This window comes from Myxocyprinus asiaticus, chromosome 21 (assembly GCF_019703515.2).
Source record: "Myxocyprinus asiaticus isolate MX2 ecotype Aquarium Trade chromosome 21, UBuf_Myxa_2, whole genome shotgun sequence".
Taxonomy (NCBI): domain Eukaryota; kingdom Metazoa; phylum Chordata; class Actinopteri; order Cypriniformes; family Catostomidae; genus Myxocyprinus; species Myxocyprinus asiaticus.
In genome coordinates, this window is record NC_059364.1 from 18,735,629 (window position 1) to 18,758,618 (window position 22,990).

The 22,990-nt window shown below is 37.1% G+C and overlaps 3 protein-coding genes across 6 annotated transcripts in view; 2 read left to right on the forward strand and 1 right to left on the reverse strand.

The window, feature by feature from the left end:
* Positions 1–23: 23 nt before the first annotated feature.
* On the forward strand, positions 24–4,491 carry LOC127412268 (GTP-binding protein SAR1b-like). Of its 4 annotated transcripts, none has more exons than XM_051648498.1 (7): positions 24–164; positions 918–1,066; positions 1,188–1,307; positions 1,478–1,543; positions 2,621–2,724; positions 2,950–3,081; positions 3,333–4,491. In XM_051648498.1, the coding sequence occupies exons 2-7, from the start codon at positions 1,009–1,011 to the stop codon at positions 3,447–3,449; spliced, it is 597 nt and encodes a 198-aa protein (XP_051504458.1). In that variant the 5' UTR covers positions 24–164; positions 918–1,008; the 3' UTR covers positions 3,450–4,491. The 4 variants fall into 4 exon arrangements, with proteins under 4 accessions (XP_051504458.1, XP_051504459.1, XP_051504456.1 ...); XM_051648499.1 differs by having other exon boundaries at positions 44–164; positions 915–1,066; XM_051648496.1 differs by having other exon boundaries at positions 97–164; positions 993–1,066.
* Positions 4,492–10,401: 5,910 nt separating this feature from the next.
* Positions 10,402–13,782, forward strand: tysnd1 (trypsin like peroxisomal matrix peptidase 1). The gene is made up of 4 exons (XM_051648445.1): positions 10,402–11,743; positions 11,952–12,082; positions 12,205–12,390; positions 12,943–13,782. The coding sequence occupies exons 1-4, from the start codon at positions 10,689–10,691 to the stop codon at positions 13,143–13,145; spliced, it is 1,575 nt and encodes a 524-aa protein (XP_051504405.1). The 5' UTR covers positions 10,402–10,688; the 3' UTR covers positions 13,146–13,782.
* Positions 13,783–13,990: 208 nt separating this feature from the next.
* The window catches only part of LOC127412233 (testican-2-like), a 39,773-nt gene continuing 30,773 nt past the window's right edge, over positions 13,991–22,990 (reverse strand). The window contains exons 7-10 of the mRNA XM_051648446.1: positions 22,182–22,400; positions 18,643–18,705; positions 16,694–16,831; positions 13,991–16,227 (exon numbers count right to left, since the gene is read on the reverse strand). Of these exons, the coding sequence (XP_051504406.1) occupies positions 16,082–16,227; positions 16,694–16,831; positions 18,643–18,705; positions 22,182–22,400 (566 nt within the window). The 3' untranslated portion in view covers positions 13,991–16,081. The remainder of the gene's footprint in view (positions 16,228–16,693; positions 16,832–18,642; positions 18,706–22,181; positions 22,401–22,990) is intronic.

Genomic DNA, 22,990 nt, shown 5'->3' on the forward strand with positions numbered 1-22,990 from the left:
GGGTCACAGTGAAAATTTAGCAACCATATCCCAACACATCCACCTAAAAACGACCACCCTGTACAGCTACGCAGTTCCGGTTAAACGTCAATTTTGGGCTTGTGTTCATGAGCAGCGCACACTGACCGGACTGACTGATCTACTACAGAAGCGGATTCTTTGAGGTATTGACATATGTACCGTTCCTTATTATGACGTTTTGTGTTACTTTGTTTCAAATGAGGCAATATTCTATAACTGGATACTATGTAAAATAGAAACAAATTTTAACACCAAAATTGCCAGGTCTAAAAATTATTTTCTATAACATCGCGTCGTTTGCACTCACACATTCTGCCTTGTTTACCATTTAGCAAGCATATTTGCCAGTTGTTTTCAATGTATTTTAAAACGCGCCTCCTGCGTATTGAATCTTTCTGGAAAATGCGCGCTATTCATTTGTACTCAAAGCCGAATGTATACTGTGATGATTACAATAAACATACATTTATTGAACAATACCATTGAGTTACATAAATAGGCTATTTATCACAATTAACATTCCAAAATATGTACGACCATATAGGATATTATAAATGTTTAGAGGCACCCGATCCAATACGCTTGAAGTTGAGAGAGAGTTACTGTCATTTGAGTGACAGCCATGTCTGTGTGCTATATCCATGGCATCAAGTGACAAGGTCTCACAACTAGAAATAGTTTCTCGCTCATGTTGTGTGCAGAATATTGGTTAATAGCTATGAGGGATTGTGTTTCTATTCTTGAATGCACTGGAGTCAACACCTTCCCCTCCTCTAACAAAAATCCAGAAGCCTTGCACATCAAATAAACAATTGTGCTGGTCATTTGGTAATATAGTACTGTTTCTCACCTGCTTAAAGTAGATTTAAGTAAAGAGCTTATTTTGTTGTTAGCAGAGCCCCTTGAGAATTCTTGGATCTTGCCATACTTCCATGGAACAATTCTCTCATTCTGTTGCTACTTCATTTCAGAGAACAAGCTACAATAATGTCTTATATATTTGATTGGCTGTACAGAGGATTCAGCAGTGTGTTACAAATATTAGGTAAAGTATCAGCATGATGTTGATGTGCTGATGATTTTTAGCACAAACTTTGTCTTTAAAAGTTGAATTTACACCTTACAGAACTCTATGTAACAAAAAAATTATTTTGCTTTCCCCTTAGGATTATATAAAAAGAGTGGAAAGCTAGTTTTTCTTGGATTAGACAATGCTGGAAAAACAACGTTATTACACATGCTTAAAGATGACCGACTTGGGCAGCACGTTCCAACACTTCACCCTAGTAAGTGAACATTTCTTTCACCATACTTTACCCATTTATTATGTGGTGGATAAATTTAGTAAGAACATTTTAAAACAGGATATCTTATTCTCTTACAGAATGACCTTTACGGTTGTCAGAGCCACAAATAAATACAAAGTATCTTGCCCTGTTTGTGATCTGTCCTCTAGCATCTGAGGAACTGAGTATTGCTGGGATGACTTTCACAACATTTGACCTGGGAGGTCACGCTCAAGGTAAATATAGAGAGATAAGCTGCTTCCGAAATCATGTACTGTCAGAGTATGTACTGTTTTTGATGTAGGACCCACCTTTCGGCCGGTAAAACAGTACTTTCTTTATGTATGCATGCGAGTAGTATGAAAAGATATATCATGTAATAACAGCAGCTGCGAAAATAATCTACTCTGGTTTTGTGAAACAAGTATGATTTAAGCACAAGAAACAACTTTCTAGGTATACTGTCAGTGTTGGGTATGTTACTCAAAATAAGTAATCCACTACAAATTATAAATTACTTTTCTTAAATGTAATCATTATTTTACTGATTACTTAATCTCAAAAGTAATCATATTACTAATTATTTTACTTTTAATTTACTTTCTAAATCACTTTTCCTAGAAAAGATTTTGTTTTTCCGCTCATTCAAAATGTCTATATTTCCTCATTCATTGTCACACATCTATTAGCTGTCACAGAAACGCTATCAGACGTACATATGAATACATATATTACATATATTATACATATTACTTTAGTGCAAGTAATGTACTTAAAAGTAATTACTTGAATTGAAAGTCAGTAACTGTAATCTGATTACAAGAATGTAAAATGTAGCTAGTTACACTACTTTTTGACTAAAAAGTAATTCGACTACAGTAACTAATTACTTTGTAATTAGATACACCAAACACGTTATACTGTATATAGCACTTACAGTTGAGAATAGCTGTTTGACGTCCGTCCTGTGACATCTCCTCAGCCCCCTAGGCATTATGGGATAGTAAAGTGTCTAGTCGATCCACACTTTAGAATCTCGCTGGAAATAGTAGGCCATCTGGGTATTTCTTACAATGTTTTATAAATATTGAGGATTCGGACATACTACCCCATTGCCATACTGTTTTTGGCATACTATATAGTAGGGAAATATGGATATTTGTTTCTGATTTAAATTGCTGTCATAATGAGGGATAATTATATGTTCAATAATGATATATTTGAACACAAGTAGATTTATCAAAGCAGTCATTTAGAAATCACATCCTTTGACACAATGAAGCAAGTTGATTTTGTCTATTCTTCATTCTCAGCAAGAAGAGTTTGGAAGAATTATCTTCCAGCAATAAATGGAATAGTCTACCTTGTTGATTGTGCTGACCATGAACGCCTACTAGAAGCCAAAACTGAACTGGATGTAAGTCTACTTTGTACATGATAATACATTTACATTCGAATGTTCTACCATGAACACATCCAGTTTGTAATTCAAGATGAATGTCACAGCACTAACTTGCTGTTTAAGGCACTCACCTCTTTCCCAGTTGTCATCACTTTCCCAGTCCCACCAATCAAAACACATTAATATTTTTGAATAATAAGGGAACCTTATTTTACATATAATTTGTTTGTTAAATTATAGGCCCTCTTAACTGATGAAACCATCTCCAATGTGCCAATCCTTATTTTGGGGAATAAAATCGACCGTCCAGAAGCAGTTAGTGAGGATGCACTTAGAGGAATGTTTGGTCTTTGTGGACACACCACTGGAAAGGTAGGCCACTGATGAAATACATATACTTCACTGTGATGTATCTGATTGTAGTCTAAACCTGAACTACTAAGGGTCAGTAAAACAGTAAGTAACTCACAGTTGGACCATTATTAACACAGCTCTGCTATTTTTCTCTGAGAAATGTTTGCCATTCCTGATCATTTTATTTTGTTTACTTGCCTGGAACTGTACACTTTAAATGTATAAAAAGTTTTTATTTAGTCTCATTTCCTGTCTATGTGTCTACACAGGGAAATGTATCGCTGAAAGAACTCAATCTGAGGCCAATGGAAGTCTTTATGTGCAGTGTTTTGAAGAGACAAGGATATGGTGAAGGTTTTCGATGGCTTTCTCAGTATATTGATTAAAATAATTAATGTTACTGGACAAGTTATTAATCCAAAACCCATGTGCCCTTATTTATTTATTATCTACCTTGTAATAAAACTGTAGTAATAAGGGGTGTTATATATTTTGTCATCTGAGCCCTCCGGTGTGGGGAGAGATAAGGATCTGAGATACACATTCATTTAACATGTTAGGAATTGGTTACATATGTTACCTGAAACTTTCTAAGCATTCATTTATGCTGTTTCCTTTTCTAAAAACAGGGTTAGATGTACAAAATTCTAGAGCTGGGTTATTTTAAGATACTGCATCCTGTAACAGAACACTTACAAGTACAAAGGTATGTTTATTTGAATTAGGCACTTTTAATCGGGTAAATATCACTTGTGCTGTGATAGATTTTGATGACGTTAAAATCATCAGATGATACTAAATTAGTGTTTTGTCTTCACGTTACATATTACATCTGTGCCTTAATGCTAGTGGCTGGTGGTCTTTTTTACGATACACATTTCAGTGGCATTTTCCTAGTTGTGAAATTTCCACCTGCTGAAAGGAAAAACATGAAGTGATAAGGTGTGGATTGCCAGGGTATTCATGCACATTGAAATTGCCAGAGATTTGCAATGGAATATTTATTTGTTTCTAATATTTAAAAGTACAAATATTTGATATTTGAATGCAGTGTTTTGATACCTTTTAAAACTGTTCTGATTTAGCACTCTTCAGCTCCAATGATGTGTCTATATTGGTCTGTTTTCCACACTAGACTACCTAATTAATCTATGCAATAAGTACTTTTTGACTGTCAGCTGTGATTTATTTGCAGTAATGGCATGAGAGTACAAAGGCTTTTTTTTTTTAATTGATAGAAAAGATGCCTGTGCAATACAATGTGTCATATTACTAGGTCTCTTCAACTCCTATGTGTAAATAGGCTTATGAGAAAGGATTGGGGTTTTCAATGCTGGTTATCATTTCAAATGGCTAATTGTGTACATGCCACTTGTAGCACAACATTTGTGCAATGTTTTTTGAATTAGGCAATAAAAATTATTTTGAAATATTCCTCCTTGTCCTATACTCCAGTGAGCTCATACAGGCATGTAGGCCTATATGAACAATATATGAAAGTAATAGTTGAACTAAATTTGTATTTTATTTTTATTTTATCCCCTTTTCTCCCAATTTGGAATGCCCAATTCCCACTACTTAGTAGGTCCTCATGGTGGTGCGGTTACTCACCTCAATCCAGGTGGTGGAGGAAAAGTCTTAGTTGCCTCCGCTTCTGAGAGAGTCAGTCCACGCATCTTATCACATGGCTCGTTGTGCATGACACCGCGGAGACTCCCAGCATGTGGAGGCTCATGCTACTCGCCACGATCCACGCACAACTTACCACGCGCCCCATTGAGAGGGAGAAACCCTAATCGTGACCACGAGGAGGTTACCCCATGTAACTCTACCCTCCCTAGCAACCGGGCCAATTTGGTTGCTTAGGAGACCTGGCTGGATTCACTCAGCATGCCCTGGATTCGAACTCGTGATTCCAGGGGTGGTAATCAGCGTCAATACTCGCTGAGCTACCCAGGCCCTTTGAATGAACATTTTAAACAAGACCAAATAGTTGACTTGAATATTTACCTTTGTTACCCAAGTCTACCACAGTCTGCCTTCAAAGAGCATGTAGTCCAATGTCTGAATAGAGCTGTTCAGCTTGTGGTCCAAAAACCCGGAAGAGAATTCGCCATGGGTTCCCTCAGGATTTTCTAATGGGTCTTTATAATGGGGGTTATGAACTTATGAGTGAAATAAGGTCTGTGGTAAACATTACTTGATGATACATAGACGTTTTGTTCTACAACATAAATTACACACGTTCATGCCTCAAACGTGAATTTTGAAGCCACCGTGCGTTTAAAAAAATAAAGTATATAATTCAGTACGGCTTCAAAATTCACATTTGTAGAACAAAATGTCCACATATCGTCAACTAATGTGTACCACAGACCTTATTTTACTCATAAGTTCAAAAACCCCATTATAAAGACCCATAGGAAAATCCCGATGGAACCCATGGCAGATTAGACTTCCGTGACTTCCATGTTCGCCTACAAATTGACGTCATGGCTGAACACCTCTCAGTGACGTCACATCTTCCCCACAGCCACCATTTTTGTGACCATCAGCGGGAGGAAACAATGGCAGTAATTGGAAAAACACCCATAAAACGATATCAAGAAAAACCTCAAAAAGTGCTGTTGATCCATGACAAGTCCCAGGAAATGTGTATACTGGTCTGAGGTCAGCACAAATACTGCCAAATGTTACTTTTGCAGACATTTAAAAATATTTTATCCGTAATTCATCTCCATCTGGATGTTATGAGTAACATTGTCCTATGTGCATTTCCAGTTTAATTGTATCTGAATCTATGGTGTTATAAATATAATTGACACGTGTACAGATAACTGACATGTATGAATTAGGGGCGGATTATGACTTGCAAGGGCCCCAGTGGCAGTTTTCATTTAGGACCTCCCCGGTCCAATTATCTTTTAAAGTTTAAATCTATGCAATCTATTTTAATTTATTTAAGTCTCTTTTAATACCTGTTCTATTATTTAAAGTCAGATTAATTCACACAAACAGCACCGATGTGGTAAAGAAACCGCTTAACCAAAACACGGTCACTGAACTGCCATTGTTCTTAAAGAGACAGTACCATTTTAACATTTGCTATACATAATGTAAACTCATTGTAAATACTACAAATTATGCATACAAAATGCATATATTTACAGGGGCCATTATAAATTATGAAATATTTTAATTTCAAACACTTTAAATATTGATGAATTTAACAAATACAGTAGGCTACAGTATCTATGCATGGGTTTGGTGAAATTCGGCAAAGTGTTCAGGCAGTTCTGGCTTGTGCTGCTATATCTTTTCAACTCATCTGAATGATGGGGTGTGTTTCATTCAGGAGTGATCATCCCAATACCTTATTTCCCTCTTCACCCTCCATTGTGAGTGCTTTGAAAGGCTGAAAAGTGTGGGGCTCAAAAATAGTGGACATTTGGTCATTTTTTAGGAAATTCTGTTTGGAACGATCCTACAGCTTGGCTACCATTCTTCCATCGAAAAGCCCTGTTAAGACATCATTTAAGCCTTTTCAATGTGTCCAAAAATCCCCTAGACTACATTACATTGACAGAATGTTAAAATGAGTTAAGAGTCTGTTTTTAAATGTTTGTGATTTCAAATTTCAAAACTTACACACAAACCCTTTAATTTGCTTTAAGATGCTCTCATCTTTCTTTCTTACTGTAAAACCTGTAAACATTTCTAACTTAAAGCATTTAAAACTATTTAAAACTTTCAGACAAGGTTTTGTCAGACCAACATTATAGTTTTTCTCGACAAACTTTACGCATCTAGTTTAATCAGTACTTTTGAACCACACAAAGTAAAATATCAATATTTTCTTTTCCCAACCAGCTAAGCCAAGATAATTTTTGTAATGTAGGGCAAACATGCAGTTATAGCAATGAATAATAAATGTTTTTGTTCAACAGCCCTTTTATACAAAAAATAAAGCTTAACCATAAAAAGGCTAACATATGAAATAATAGTCAGAAAATTCTATTTTCTAAACCTGTTTAAACCTTTTTTTTTATTTATTTAAATAATGAAATTTTAAGCACATGTTGCTTGAAATCAATAAATACATATTTTGAAATATCAGTAACAAAATAAATGTTATTGTTAATTTTACTTGATCAAAATCAGCAAAGATTTCTCATAAAAAAGATGAGTGCATCAAAACATGATGGCTGCTATTTTGGAAAATTAAATAACAAGGTCTTCTACTTCCAGTACAGCATGAAAAATTTCACCAGGAGACAGCAGACATCTAAAAAAAAAATCACATAGTGATGATGTAGAGGCTTTAGAAAGTCATGTATCAAATATGGTATGCATGGCATTATAAGATTATATGGTTGCCCAAAATATTTATTTAGAAACAGAAAGGCAAAAGGGTCCTTTAAAGAGTGTTGGGGGCCCTCATAGACACAGGGACCTGTTGAGGGGTCCTTGAATAAGCTGTGGGGCTCATATATTTACAACCTGGTCTCATATTGAAAATGAGACTTAATATAATTTTTTTAAAAAAAACTTGTTAAACGTGTCTCCAGGTACAATTCCTTGCCGTTTCCAGGAGAAATGAATACAGGCGCTGCAGCAACTGTGTGTTTTATTCACTTTCACTCAAATCATGACTTAAATGGTTGATAATGACTTTATAAATACTTATTTTTCTCTCTGGCTGTGTCTCGTTTGGAAGGCTGCATGCTAGGTAGGATGTGTCCTTTGAAGGCTGCAGTATACCGTGTGTCCTCCTTTAAACAAGCCTTGTTTAAACAAGATGGCCTTCTAGGACTAACGGAAACGGAACGTTACATGGTTGCTATGACAGCACGCCACTCTTTAACTCAGCGCTTTGAGTGAGAAGGGATTGTTTTTTTTTTTGTTTGTTTTATTTTACGAAATGGGTAAACACTGGTCCACACTCCAACGCAGTAGGTGGCGATAATGGACCTTAACGTTGGTGCCACCCGCCATAAAACCGAAGAAGAAGAAGAGGAAGAGGAGGAGGAGGAGGAAGAGGAAGAGGAAGAGGAAGAGGAAGAGGAAGAAGGGGGGGGGAGTCCTTTTAGAAGGGAATGTATGAGGTACATTTTAGGAGAGTTATAATGATGTAAAGAGAAAATAAAATAGATTTTACAGGTGTACTTTTAGTCTAATACTTTAATTATATATTAATATAATTATACATATTATATACTCTGCACCCATCTACTGAGGTACTGCAACTTGGGAATTAACATTCCTTGCGTTTGAACATCATATTTACGGGCAAATTGGCATCATTTTTTTTTAGACATTTCCGTTGAAGCAAAGTATTGTGGGTTATGAGTGCCCATATAGGATACACCTCACGCATCCTCCGAATTCCCATGAAAGCAGGTCGCATTCGAAGTGTCCTACTCGCTTTTATGAAACGAGACAGCCTCAATGACGTATGCGGCCGACAAATGCGACCTCCGGAGGACGCATCCTTCCAAACGAGACACAGTCTCTATTACTCACACCATGCTATTTTATGATATCGACACACTTTTACTCAAACACATTGTTTGAAAAACAATACATTTTAATGCTTTTATTACTGACTCACCTACATATATACACTTATTCCAGCACTGCTGGGAGGTATGTTTTTTTTGTAATCTAACATTCACCTTAAAACTGTGTCTGAATACAACACCATTTTACTTGCTTTTGGCGTCCCGTTTCAGCTAGACATTTCACTGTAAACTTGCAGCCAAACGTGATATTGCAGCACGTAAATTTTGAATTGCTAAAATGTTATGTTCACATAAATTTAATCAAACAAGGCTTCATATTCAAGCATATATAAACATTTGTTTTTAAAGTTGATGTGCCGCGAGACCTTCCAGCCCATGAATTTTGGTCACAAAACATGGCGGCGTGGTCATACAGTGACGTCACATGAAACAGGTCAGTAGTACTAAAGTGTCTCTAGCAAGCCTATTGGAGTAATTTTACAGATATTGCAAATTGGAAAAAAGTTAACTTTTGCCACATAAATACCTTATTGTGAACAAAGTCAGAGAAGTATCTTTCAAATTAATTCACAGATTCTACCCGGTGAATAGTTACCTAAAAATATTCAAACCCGATATTGACACAATATGCAACTTTTATAATATACAAGATGAAACGATTGTACATTTATTTTGGTACTGTAATTATACTAAAGTGTTTTGGAATAGTTTTTGCAAGTTTGTAATTGATTTTGTGTACTCTCAATTTTTTTTTGTTTTGGAAAGATGTTTTGTTTGGTTTTGTGGATACAGATAAAAATACTGAGAAAGAGTTTTATCTTATAAATCTTTTACTTCTCCTAGCCAAATACCATATTCACAAATGTAAATTCTCCAATAATAAGCCGCATTTTAAGGTGTTTATTAGAGAGTTGCAACAATATTTTGAAACGCTCTCAGTATCGGAAAATACTAAGGCGAGGAAAACGCTAACTTGTTGTGCCTTTTTCAGGATTCCCCTGTAAAATTATTACTTTATATTTATGTATTTGTTTAGTTATTTATTTATTTATCCATTTGCTTACTTGGTTATCTGTTATCTGTTTTATTATTATTTATTTTTTTATATATTTTTTATTTATATATCACTTTATTTGGATTATAATTGAATTTTCTTTGCCCTGGCTATCATCTATGTTCATTTTTATATTTATTGATGTTATGTTGTATTGTTCTTACATTTGTTCTATAATTGATTAATAATAATTAAAAAAAATAAAAAAATAAAAAAAAGTGTCTCTAGCAAGTCCGTCCACTGTCAGCCATCTTTGGAACGCTTTCGGGAGGTTATTTCCAGCCATGCCAGTGCAGCTCATATCTACTTGAATGGAGAAAGACCAAAATCTCAAACACGGTTGGACAAGATTACGCTCAAAGAACATATTTCAAATCAGCAATAAAATCTGACAATACTTATATCGTAAATTGTGATTCTTTACCTCATATTACGCTATTTTCCCAGCTTGTATAGCTAATGCGCATGCGCGTTCTAGAGTTGATTGACAGGTGATATCTGTATTTAAAAGGTGATTGGCTCTTTTACCTTTAAGGCGGGACTTCCTTACATCCGTTGACCGTTGGGTGCTCAGAGCGGCTTGGTTGAGCGTTCCAATTTCGCCCATTCATTTCAGTTGAAGTGGCCAGTCTCTGCTAAATAATCTCTGATAGTACTAGAGGTCCAACAGCAACAACAACTGATCGACCGGTATTTTATAGCTCCATGAGATCGACACGCAATCCATCACGTGATCACGTCTACACCAATGAAATCATACCAGGAAGCGCTGCAGGTGGAGAATCTATGGCAATTTTTCAGATCAGCTGTTGGTTTGCGAATATATTTTAATACTGATATTGTTCATATAATTTGTGGAACCTTGTCTTGTTATTTAATAACTTAACTGCTAGCACTGAGGTAAATATATGTGATATTGTATAATCAGGGAATATAGTTTGTCCTGAATCTCATGCAAGATGCAAGAACTCAGCTCGTGTTAGACCAAAAGCTGTAAACTTATGTTGTTTTGTCAACGTAAGGCTGTTTTATATATCTAACGATTGAAAATGAGGGCAGTGGAGGAGGCGTGTTGTGTTGTCACAGTATCTGAGACGCCCCTAAACGTCAGTTCTGGATCTCAGAATAAAGCAATGAGTTGTAGTGGAGTTTTTCTAAATTGCCAGTCTGGTATTGTACTCTGTACTGGCATCGTATTTTCTCGCTTTATAAATAATAGACAATCCACGAGGAAAGACTTAAAGATATTGCGTCCTGACAGTTTCATTAAAGATATGAAAATTTATGTAGATTACACAGGAAACTATTGCGCCAACCAGCCGTGTGTAATGGACCGACGCAACATGAGCCGTCAAGAGGCTCAGCTGTTAATGCTGATAAATTGTGTGGAGTTTCAAGATGCATTTCACCAAATCTTCAAGGAGGCAGAAAAGTGGGGCTTTTATAGTGCTAGTGAGGATACAGAGGTTCTGGAAGACTCCAGGTTTTTAAGTTGGTTTGCACTTCTTCGGATGCCCACTTTATCCACCAATAGTGAATCTGTTTCATGGATGAATAGTGGTACTCTTCAAAAGGGACTTGCTGTTATTGCTTGTGGATCTCCATTTGGTGGCCTCTGTCCAGATATCTTTATGAACACAATCAGTAAAGGTATTGTGAGTAATCTGGCAGGAGATGAGAATGCGCTGATCCTGACTGATGCCTGCTGCTTGCCTGGCACTGAAGGAGGTGGCCTGTTTGTTTGTGACGGAGATAGACCTTACCTTGTGGGTTTGATCGTTTCACCACTATGCTGGAAATCAAATGAATGGATTGGCCTGACACTAGTGTGTTCTGTTCACTTAATTCTGAAAAACATGCTACAGGCTGTTGCCTCTCAGGAGTCACTGAAACAAATGTCATCACAGTTAATTACTGACTCTCTTCAAGCCCCATCATCTGCAAACCAATGTTCGAGATCTGAACACTACCCCAGTGTGGCGCTGATCGAGACTGGACAGCTGTGGGGTTCTGGTGTCCTGCTAAACCAGCATTTGGTTCTGACCTGCAGACATGTGGTGAATAGAAAATCTGTGCTTACAGTGAGAATCAACTTTGGAGGAAGGTACTTTTATGTATGCTTTGAATTCATGCAAATTCATGGTTGATCATGTTGTTTGTAGTGAAGGTGCATGCACATTTTGTAAGTATCTTTGTTAAAATATATTACATATAATCACTTTTTTCGAAAGCGGTATATTCGCAATCAGTGTAATGGCTGGTTGTGTCTGGCCATGTAATCTAAAGTAATATATCCACTTCCCACCTTTCAGATTTCATGCAGTAAGTGGAAAGGTGCTGTATTCGTCAACACCATCATCTCCCTATGATATTGCTGTAGTGGAGCTTCAGGAGTCCCTCTCAAACTTAGTAACACCCCAGTTTGCCACATACTTTCACCCAGGTAATGTGCTACAAGCCTGTATTATTTAAGCTCAAGTATAGCTGTATAGATGCCACCAACATTAGAAAAATTATCTTTGGCCCCAACTTGTATCCATTAATAATTGTTCTGTCTTTGTTTAGGTGAAGATGTAGTTGTTGTGGGTTATGGGGCTTTAGGGAGGAACTGTGGTCCTTCCTTGACCTCAGGAATCTTATCCAGAGTTTCCACCCATAAGTCACAGCCTGTGATGCTGCAAACTACATGTGCCGTGCAGTCTGGAGCCAGTGGTGGCGCCGTTGTTCGCCATGGCACTGGGGAATTACTAGGTAATATCACTCACACTTTTAGTTTCAAATTTTTAGAATGGAAAAAACATGTGCTTATTTGCATGTGCAAGTCATTCTTTACTATATCAGTACACCTGTTGTTGTTCAAAATTAATCTTGTGTTCAGTGCTTACAAAAGCTTTCGATTTAAATAAAGCATTATATATTAAATATAAAGCATTAAATATTTTTCACAATACACCATTATAATAATATAACAACACTGGCTGAACCAATGGCATGTCTTAGTGGAAGAACTACCTGTTTTACCAAACAGGGGCAGACGAGGGGAGTATTTGAAACTAATTTTTGCAATTCTATTTGCACAGAAATTACACACTGCATCTTTACCTGACAACTACAGAAAATGATTTTATTATGCTATGTCTGCTCTGACCAGAAGGGGGCACAATGTGACCAATTAAGCAAATCCCAAAGTTTCTAAATCAGAGCCAGCCCTTCAGCAGCAATGGCAATGTCTGGCTAAATCAAGTGTTCGTAGGCTGATTTAATTTCATATCTTTTATTTTATCTTATATTCTATTATTTTAGGTATTGTTTCCAGCAACACAAGAGACTTCACAGCAAAAGTGACATATCCCCACCTCAACTTCAGCATCCCTGTGACAGTTCTGGAACCTCTGCTGAGATGTTTTGCTCAAACTGGAGATGCTGCTGTGTTTAATGTCTTAGACAGTGCAGAGGATGGTGTCAGGAAAATATGGAGACTACAGAGCATTCAGAGCAAGCTTTGATTGTCCAGAGCCAATAATATAATTCTGAATGTTTATGATTTTTGCAAATGTACTGGATACTTGAGAATGATGATATAACTTTCTTATCTTTCTGGATAAGGTTGGAAAAGGCACAGGGATGGGCATCAGGTTACAACAGCTTGGCTCACCTTGATGGGAAAAATGACTTGATTGATTTGTGCAGCTTGCACAAAAATCCCACTTAAATTACAAAACCCAATTATTATTATTATTTAAATAGATTTTATGTAGAAAAAGGCAGGTAAACATAATGCCTCGTCAAGATGAAGTAGTCAGTGATGGCAAGGGAGAAAATTCATCGTGCCAAGGTTTTGCCATGTTTTATTATCTAATACAGTGCATTGTAATTCTAATTGTTTTGCAACTGTTTATGGCCTCAGTGATGCATTTTCCATTTGGCACAGTTAAATTCTTTAATATTCCTACCATAAAGTAAGACCTTTTTAATTTCTTGATTTTGATCACTAATATATAAAATGTGTGCCAACCATCAACCCAGAAACAATGCAGTATTATAGTTTAGACCAGGAGCTTTCTTATGCACATTCTTCCTAATGACATTTTAAATGTGTATGTACTTCAATCCATCTATTAAAAAGTGTATTGTCTTTCAGAATTTTTGCTGCTGAATTTGAACCCACCTCATATGTCTTTAGAACCATTCAGCTTTTGTTGAGTATTTTTTGTATAGTTATTATAAATGAAGCTTGCCAAAAAGTATTTTAAAATAGGCTGAAAATATTTTTTTCCTCTTGTATCTCCAAAGTCACATAAAAATGAGCAATTAGCACAGTATTGGGAGTAATTAGGAGAACAAAAGAGAGTGCTTTGGGCCCAGTGCCTTTAATCGCATTCAGGCAAGAAAGATGACACACTCAGACAAAGAAACATGCAACTAAATGCAAATATACTGCAACTCAGCGCAAATGTTTTTTGAATCCGTAAAATCCAAGTATTTACAATAATAATGGCATGTACAGTACAATACAATCATACACTAGTCCAAGTGGTATAACATCACTGTTAGCAAACTCCTGTACACTGCTGAGTAAGACATTAGAACATTCACAATGTACTTTTAATGAGTAGGCTGTCTTTTTACTAAATCAGACCAGAGATGTTATGTCCCATGATAATCCAGGTTTAATTTAAAAATCTCCAATACCCATCTCATTTTTTTAAAGGATGTATATTCTGCTCTAGAAGCAGCAGTACATTACATTAATGAATATCTTCAGAGATGTTACCATCCCAAATGCACTGGCTCTTCCCTATGTGGAGCTCAGAGACCACATCTAAATAGCATACCAGATCGTGTTTATAATTCATACACATATTACAATTCATGTACTAAGCAAGTGAAACGTTTCCCTAATGGAAAAAAGGCATTCTATAAATCTGGTTAACTGATTCCATAGCATTTGTAAACCTTAAAATAGTTTATCTTTTAGATGCACAAGGAGGAGAACAGAATTGATATGTTTTAAGTACAGTATTTTTATTCTTTCAGTCTTAGATTTTAAGATTTAGACATAGATGATAAATCCTTGCAGCACCAGATTTACACCTAGTATCTTTATAGCCAACTCATGTTTCACTACAGTTGATGGGAAGATCTGATTAGGAGACATCTGCAAAGACAGATTGGTCCCTTTGGGTATATGAGAGGGAATATGTCAGATTGCATTTTCAAAAGCTAATTCCCGACTCTCCTGTTCATCGGCATACTGCGTTGTTATATTAGCCGTGCCGCCTCTTAGGTACTGTATTTCAGCCTGGCTTAGTGGAGTATAAGCTAATTCTATTATGATAGAAATATGAAACCAGAGCGCATATATCTCAGGACTTATTGTCCATTTCAAAGAAAACAATGATGGACACTGGAAACAAGGAGAGAGAACATGACTACATTAAGACGTAGTTTATATGAAAATACAATGCTTTGCCATCTCTGGTTTTGGTTGCATTATTATACAAAAGAGAGAGAGAGAAAAAAAGTAGTGCCTTTAGAAAGAGGATCATCTTGTAGAAGTGCATTTGTGTCTTTCTGGCAAGTAGCCTAAAATCTGTTTGAGAAATACATCATTCAAGTTCTTCAAATACACTGACAAAGGCTACCTCATCTTAAGATATTTACGACTACATCTACTTAAAGGTTGCTTCAATGCAAACAAATGTTATAGAGACTGATTATAGGGTAACAGTCTTAGCTCTATAGAGTTTTTCTTTTGGAATTTGCGACTCCTTGTAGTAGTTATATATTGTTGCTGTGCACATGTGTGCTAAACCGAGGACATCAAAACAATTTACATAAACTCTAAGAACAAAGACATTATACAGTAGCAGCATTCTCAAAAATGCCCAAAGAAAGCAGTTGCCATAACCGTTGAAGGTATCGATGGTCGACAGAAGATCTAACAAAGCAGTAAGCGACCTGAAATAGGTAAGACCCAAAGCCTTTCTTTATATACATACTTTTAAAAGTCAGTACCTTGAAACCTACCTTTCGAACTTACAGGTATGATTTCCAAATATATAGTGATGACGGTATGTATTTATTTGACTTGCATAAGAACGTATCACATCACACCTATCAAGCGTCTAATTCTGAGCTTGTGAGAACTGCAGATGCTAGAGACCAATTCAGGAGAAAACTCTTGCACTTACAACAAAAATATGATGTTTCACAAGTATTGATAAGCCCAATAAATGAAAACTCTTTCCCAATACCGTAATCTCACTAAAGCGAAAACTAACCAGCCACCCCTCCCCCCCTCCCCAAGTCAATGCTGTTTGGAGCTCAGTATAAAGATGACCAACCCTCCAGTGTCCATGTAATCTCAGAAGATAGAGCTGCCTCTGTAGTGATGGGCCACAGAAAGCTACTTTGAAGGCGGCGAAAATGTTGTTTCGTTCTACCAAATGTATCCACTGTCATCTACCTCTCCCACCTCCCCTTCCTCCTCCTCAGCCTCCTCGCCGTTCTCCTCCGCCTCCTTCTCCTCCTCATCCTCCCATCCGAGCCCACTGCCAAAATCACCCGAATACGTGGCCACCTCATCTGAAAAAAAAAAAAAGAGACTTGGTTTTAAAAAAAAAGCCATACATCACATTATGATAGACTGCTAGACTTATAGAATGCAAAGCGAGCAATTCATGCACGACAAAGGCTAAACAAAACCTCTTACACACACTTGGCACGGGAACAAAAAACAAACAGGAGGTATGACTTTGATGTTGGGCTTTTTAATTACTATTTTATGTCCAGTCAGGGGATTTGTTCTTATCACCTGCAGATCCGACGCAGCCAGTAGTAATTAATCTTACGGACCTTTATTTCAGCGAGACAACTGCTCTTTTGGAATGGAAATGAACCTGGCCTAATGAATGTAGCACTTGGTCTTCTGTCAGATGGGTGACTGATGATTTTGTGGATCTAAGTCCTAAGCCCTGGAACTACAGAAGGAGCATTGTCCTCTCTGTGTGCATGTGTGTGTGTATTGAGTGTGTGTTGTGCTCGTGCTAACCACAGTCGGGGTTGCCATGGATTCTGGAGCCCATTAACTCTCCTCCATGCTGGTCCACACACCAGCACTCCCCTCTGCTCTTGTCACACTGCAGCCTCCTGAAAAAGCCATCCTCATCACAGCTGGGAATGTATGTATCTAAATTGACAAAAGAGAATGAGAAACACCGTTTTACATTCATTTTTATGTTCTAGAATGGAGTATATAACAGGACTGGTACAAGGATGCAATCTTTGGGAGGGCACAAGGAAAATCTAGGGGAACAATGTTGCTCCCTCTACCCCCCAGCCCCCACTTAGGCCCGGTAAATCAAGTGACAGATCCAAGTGACATTTCTCATTGTAATGCATAAAATGTAACCTTGGCCAGGGGTGAAGGCTGGGTTTCTGTCTGCAGTGTCTCAACACATGAAGAAACAATGTAAAGAGTAATAAGCAAATTGGTAACACTTTACAATAAGGTTTTGTATGTTAACATTAGTTAATGCATTAGGTATCATGAACCAACAATGAACATTGTTTATAGCGTTATTCAATCATGGTTAACATTTAATTTAATAATGCATTTATTATATTAACCTAGACAACATTTAATGTTAACAATTTTAATATGTAAAAAAACCCCAAAAAAACAACATTAACCAAGAATAATCCATGCTGTAAAATCTTTGTTAATGTTAACATGTTCCTCAGAATAAGTAGTCCACTACAAATGACTAATTACTTCTCTAAAAAATGTAGTCAGAGTGCTTTACTGATTATTTTATTCAAAAAGTAAATCACATTACTAATTATTTTACTTTTAAGTTACTTTTAAAAAAATTACTTTTCCTAGAAGTTTTTGGTTTTCTGCTCAAATTCAAAAGGTCTATATTTCCTCATTTGCTGTCGCACACCTTATAGCTGCTACAGAACTGCTAACAGGTGTACACATGAATTCATATTTTAAATGTATTTTACATATTACTTTAGCGCAAGTAATGTACTTAAAACTAATTACTTTCATTGAAAGTCAGTTACATTATGTAATGTATTACATAACTTTTGACTAAAGTTATTAGATTATAGTAACTAATTACTTTATAATCGGATACCCAACATTGTTCATGAACAACCTTATTGTAAGTGTTAACAACAAACTACGTATATGTCCGATATATGGTCACATAATCATCCATCACCAATGAAATGCAGGATTTAAACACAAGCTTTCAAAATGAAGATGAAACTTTGGTTTTATTGTACACATTACTATTTGTTCTGAGGCACCACAGGGCTTTTGCTTTTTGGCTGACTCTGATAGGCTGTAGCATTTGCAGCATGTCCTTGGACAGTCTTGAAAGTGGTGCAGCCAAACATGAAGTGCTACCCACTGCCAGGAGTTGCACTCTAATCCCCACACCTGATCAGGGCCTAATCCCAGCCTCCTGCTTGTCATCTGTTAAATGAAACTCCTAGAGTCTATCCTGCCAGAGCATCCTCTACGTCTCTGATTTTACACATTACCTCCCTTCCAGGGTTATTAACGTGAACTAAGACTAAAACTGAGATGAGAACTACTGATGTACAAATATTTCTTTAAATCTTCGACAATTAACAAAATCAGAAAACTAAAATGAAATTAAACTAAACAGTTAATATGGTGATATGGCATGAGATGCCAGTAAAAGTTATAAATACTGATAACAAAGATGGACACAAATGAAATCACAGTGGTCATAAAATTGAACCGAGGAATGTTGAGTCAAAGTACATTTTGTGAACATTAAAATGTTTCAACTGTTTTACTTTTATTAACCTTTCTTTTTCCAGTTGTATACAATATTCGTATATAACTGCTTTCTCAGGTTCTACTGTCTTACTATTGTTCTATTGCCTTTGTTCCTCTCCTTCACACCTTAACTTGTTCTTCCCGTGATAGAAGAGTCTCAGCGGAGCGTTCATTCTTACCTGGTTTCTTCTTGGCTCCCTCCTGCAGTTGGACACTCTCTAGCTCAGCCAAGCAAGGAGGCTCTGAGGAAGAAAAACAGTCAGTGCCTTCAGGGAAGAGCTAGTGCTAATCTCTTCCAGACAAACGCTTCACACGAGCTCCCCCACCAACTCACAGATGAGGCAGTTTTACACTAGAGCTACACTCCATGTAGCTGCACAGTCAAATCACACTCACTTTACAAGTGGCGCAATACATCATTATAATGCCAATATAATTCTCAATAGAAAGAGTAAATACAATTTTATGGAATTCAACTAGCTTTGGGTAAATTTGGATTTTGTTTATAAATTAACATCCATTATTGAATATTTCCACACTAAGTTTTGCCTTAATACCCTGAGGCGAAGTTTACAAACTTTTCTACACTATATTAAAGGGATAATTAATCTACTCACTCTCATGTTTTCCAAACCTGTGTGGCTTTCTTTCTTCTGTCAAACACAAAAGAAGCTACTTAGGAGAATGTTAAGCTGATCTTTTCCATACAATGCAAGCGTATGGCGATGATGGATGTCAAGTAAGATTTTCAGTGGATAACTTATATTTCGGTCTGTTCCTCAAAAAAGCTATCATATGGCCTCAGACAACTTTGAATATAGTGCACGAGTCATAAGAAATACTTCTATGGTGCTTTTTAAAGCTCCTGTTTACATACAATATAAGTAAATGGGGACCACAGCTGTCAAGATATATTTTAGTGAATAATGACTTCTATTTCAGTCTGTCCTCACACAAAGCTTTCATATGAATTCAGAAGACTTTGAATATAGTGCACAAGTTGTATAAACTACTTTTATGATGCTTTTTTGGCCATTTTGGAGCTTGACATCCATAATCACCATTCACTTTCATTGCATAGAAAGGAGCAGCTTGGACATTCAGCCGAACATCTCCTTTTGTGTTCCATGGAAGTGAGATAATCATACGGATTTGAGGGTGAGTGAACTATTCCTCTACTAAATCAAAGTGATTAAAGCAAATAGCCTGTGCAGCACATACAGTAATATGAGCCAATGCTTCAAAGCTATCATGTTTCACTGCAATAAGTGAGGGCTGGGCTAATCAAGTCTAAAAAAATCTGTCTGACTAACTGTCTTGTTACAGTTTCAGAGAGTTGGAGACTCAGCAGGCCGTAATCAGCTAGCACTGATGTTGTTTTTCCCTCTACTGTGGCCGTTTCCTATCCACCAGGGGAAATACAAGGGAAAGACAAAGTGTGACAGGCCAAAAGCAACTGTGCCCCCCTCATGAGAGATGAGAGTGGCCAGCCACATCGTGAGCAGAATCAAACCAAACAAGTGAGTGTATGTGTGTGTGTGTGTGTGTGTGTAGCTGAGATACAGCTCTGTGCCTCTTCAGTGAGATGCAGAGTGAAGCATATGTCCGTTTGTGTGAAGAAGCCTGCCATTCTCCATGGTTAAGTAAACACATACACACAGATCAAAACTCAAAGGAATTCCTCAGACAAAGACAGAAGTACACACATACACACTGACAAGTCTCATTAATATGTATAACATGTTGCTGAAACACATGCACATGCAAACAGACCCACGCACTCTCCCGCTGACACACACACACACAAACGCGCTTTACTGTCAGTCACCCTAGCAACACACACTGAATACCAATTCCTCCACACATACAGCTTATGCAGCAAACTTGTGCATCTCTTCAAATGAATACTCCAAATCACTCTCCCCGCACGCCACAAACAACTAAAGTTCAACTCAGATCTTCCATTGCTCACTCCTCTCTCATTTTATAGCCAAAGGGGGTGTGATAGGGTGTTTGAAGAAAATGAAAGCTTTGGATTATAGTAATCCAAACATCCCGCATATGGTTCAATTACCCCCTCGTCAATGTTTGATGATATTTAAAAAACAATTACGCTTAATCCAGAGCAAACCAAATGAGTGAGTGGCGTAAATCTACAAAACTCTGCACATAGGTAGATGGATTTTCCTAAAGCCCTACCTCCACTGACTAGTGTCTTAATCTTTGACGAGAGTACTGCAGACAATTTTTGATTTTAAAAATGTATTACTACATGTTTGAATTAACATTAACCAAGATTAATAAATGCAATAAAAGTACTGTTCATTGTTAGTTCATGTTAACTAATGTTGTTAACTGATGTTAAAAAAAATGGAACCTAATTGTAAAGTGTTACCAAAAAGGTATACAGGCCCTTCACCAATCAGACTGATCACACTGTGAATTATGTGACAGGAGGTCAAAAGTTTTGCTGCTGAAATCAGTCTGTGCTTAACAAAATTTTAACCACTGACCCTAGTGGCCGATGCTGGAAGTGTTGTTGACCAGTTTTTGGGTGAAATGTCCACACGGTGGCGGCAAAAGCGAGTTGTATGTTTAGTTTTAAATTATGTAATACAGTCAGCAGGAATACATATTTTATTAAACCTACCCCCACACCCCAACCCTAAACCTAACCGTCAGAGTAAAAATGCAACCTCCAAATTGTGCTTAAATGGTGTTTGAGAATGCAATTACTTCCTGGTTTCCATAGGACCAGAACCGTGTCTCAGAGATTGATCGTGCAACGCATTATCACCACAGGGAAAGTTGAACATTTGAGTTGATAAAAAAATATCTGATGGGGGATGGTGCTTGTCAGTATTTCAGCAGAATGGAGTCGAGTTCAGAGTAAATGAGCATTTGGAAGCAACATGTCGATTTCCAGTGTGATCATGTGACGATATGTCCCGCACAAACCTCCTGTTTCAATAGGAAATATGTCAATACAGGAAAAAAAAAACTGAACTCATCAAGCCATTTTACTGGGTCTTAATTCTCAACTCTCTGAAGCAGTGTTCAATGCACTCAAACACTGACTAGAGTTGGCACCAATGCTTGGCCATGTGTCCCCCTTCTGTCATGCTGATATAACCAAGCAGAGCAAACTGTGAACCGTGGCACTGACCAGCAGGGTGCAGGGCACAAATGTGCAATGCCTAGGCAATGATTCCATGACTTTAAATTAGCCAAAAGAAAGTTAAGAGAAATGTTAAAAGTGACAGTTAGGTTCAACTTTGATGTTAATCTTAAGCCTGTTCCCTGCTGAAAAGACCAACATTTTGTGTTTTGGGTGCAATCCTAGCAAATTATTTTGTGCTGTGCTGGTGTCCACATCAGGTTTCTTAACTAGCTTAACCAGCTTCCCCAAAAAAGAACATGCAGGTAGATCAGGTTCACGAGCTAGGTTTTGCTGGTGAACGGGTTGACTACAATATGTTGGTCCACCAGCTAGACCAACACCAAACCAGCAATTAACAGCATAAACTCAGCCTAGTATGAAAATGTCTTCTGGTCTAAACTGGTTTCAGCAGGGCTATGCACTTTATTTACAATAAACAATCCACTACATGCCAATCATTTTAAGGATTAAAGAACATTTGGAAGATTATTTAATTATTATGTTATTAGAAAAATAATTGAGATCTAGTTAAATTGTTTACAGATAATGACAACTCACTTTCTCTCCAAAAGCAGAGGCACCACTCGGCTGTGGAGACTTTGCCATCGTGATAAGAGTCACAGGAGTTAAAGAAGGGCCGTATGCACACTTCATACTTATCCAGATTAATAGCAGCCAGCTCAGCATGGTCCAGATACAGGTCATTGTTCGTGTCTAGCTTAGAGAACATCCAGCCAATAGAATCCTTACAGGTTGCAACAAGAGTCCGGTCCAGAACTGTGCAGAAACAATCACACAGGTACGTTTCAAAGTGCTTGTTTACAAAGAAATACTAACTGTTGTATGTCTTGACACTCCCTCACTTTCCAAGTTGGCAAATGAGATCCACCAGCATCTCTACCAGAACAGCTGATTGCCTCTAATCAGAAATGGCAGTTGTACAAATTCAATCAACTTCCTTTTAAAAGCAAAATGGCTTAGAATATTGTTTATAAGATTCTAAATCACTCTAATGGAAGTCATGGGCACACACAGTGTTTTTTGTTTTTCGAGTGGTTATGTTTGAAAATCAGTTTTTAACAACAAGCTGATCCTACAAATAAATGCTACAAGGGATAAATAGTGATTCACCATATTTGTGAACTGTGGATCAATGCTATGAACAGGTTAAATGACCTAAAAACTGGGATCCTTTTACACATAAAACAGAGGCAAATAATAGACTACAAAGAAGAGAAGCATAGCTAGTGCAGAGCTAGTTCGAGAACTGGTGAGGCGTATGGTGAATCTGGACATATTTTTGCAATTACATGTGCATTTTAAATAGAAGTAGGAGTAAATGGAGTGCTTAAGTTAGTGGCATTTCA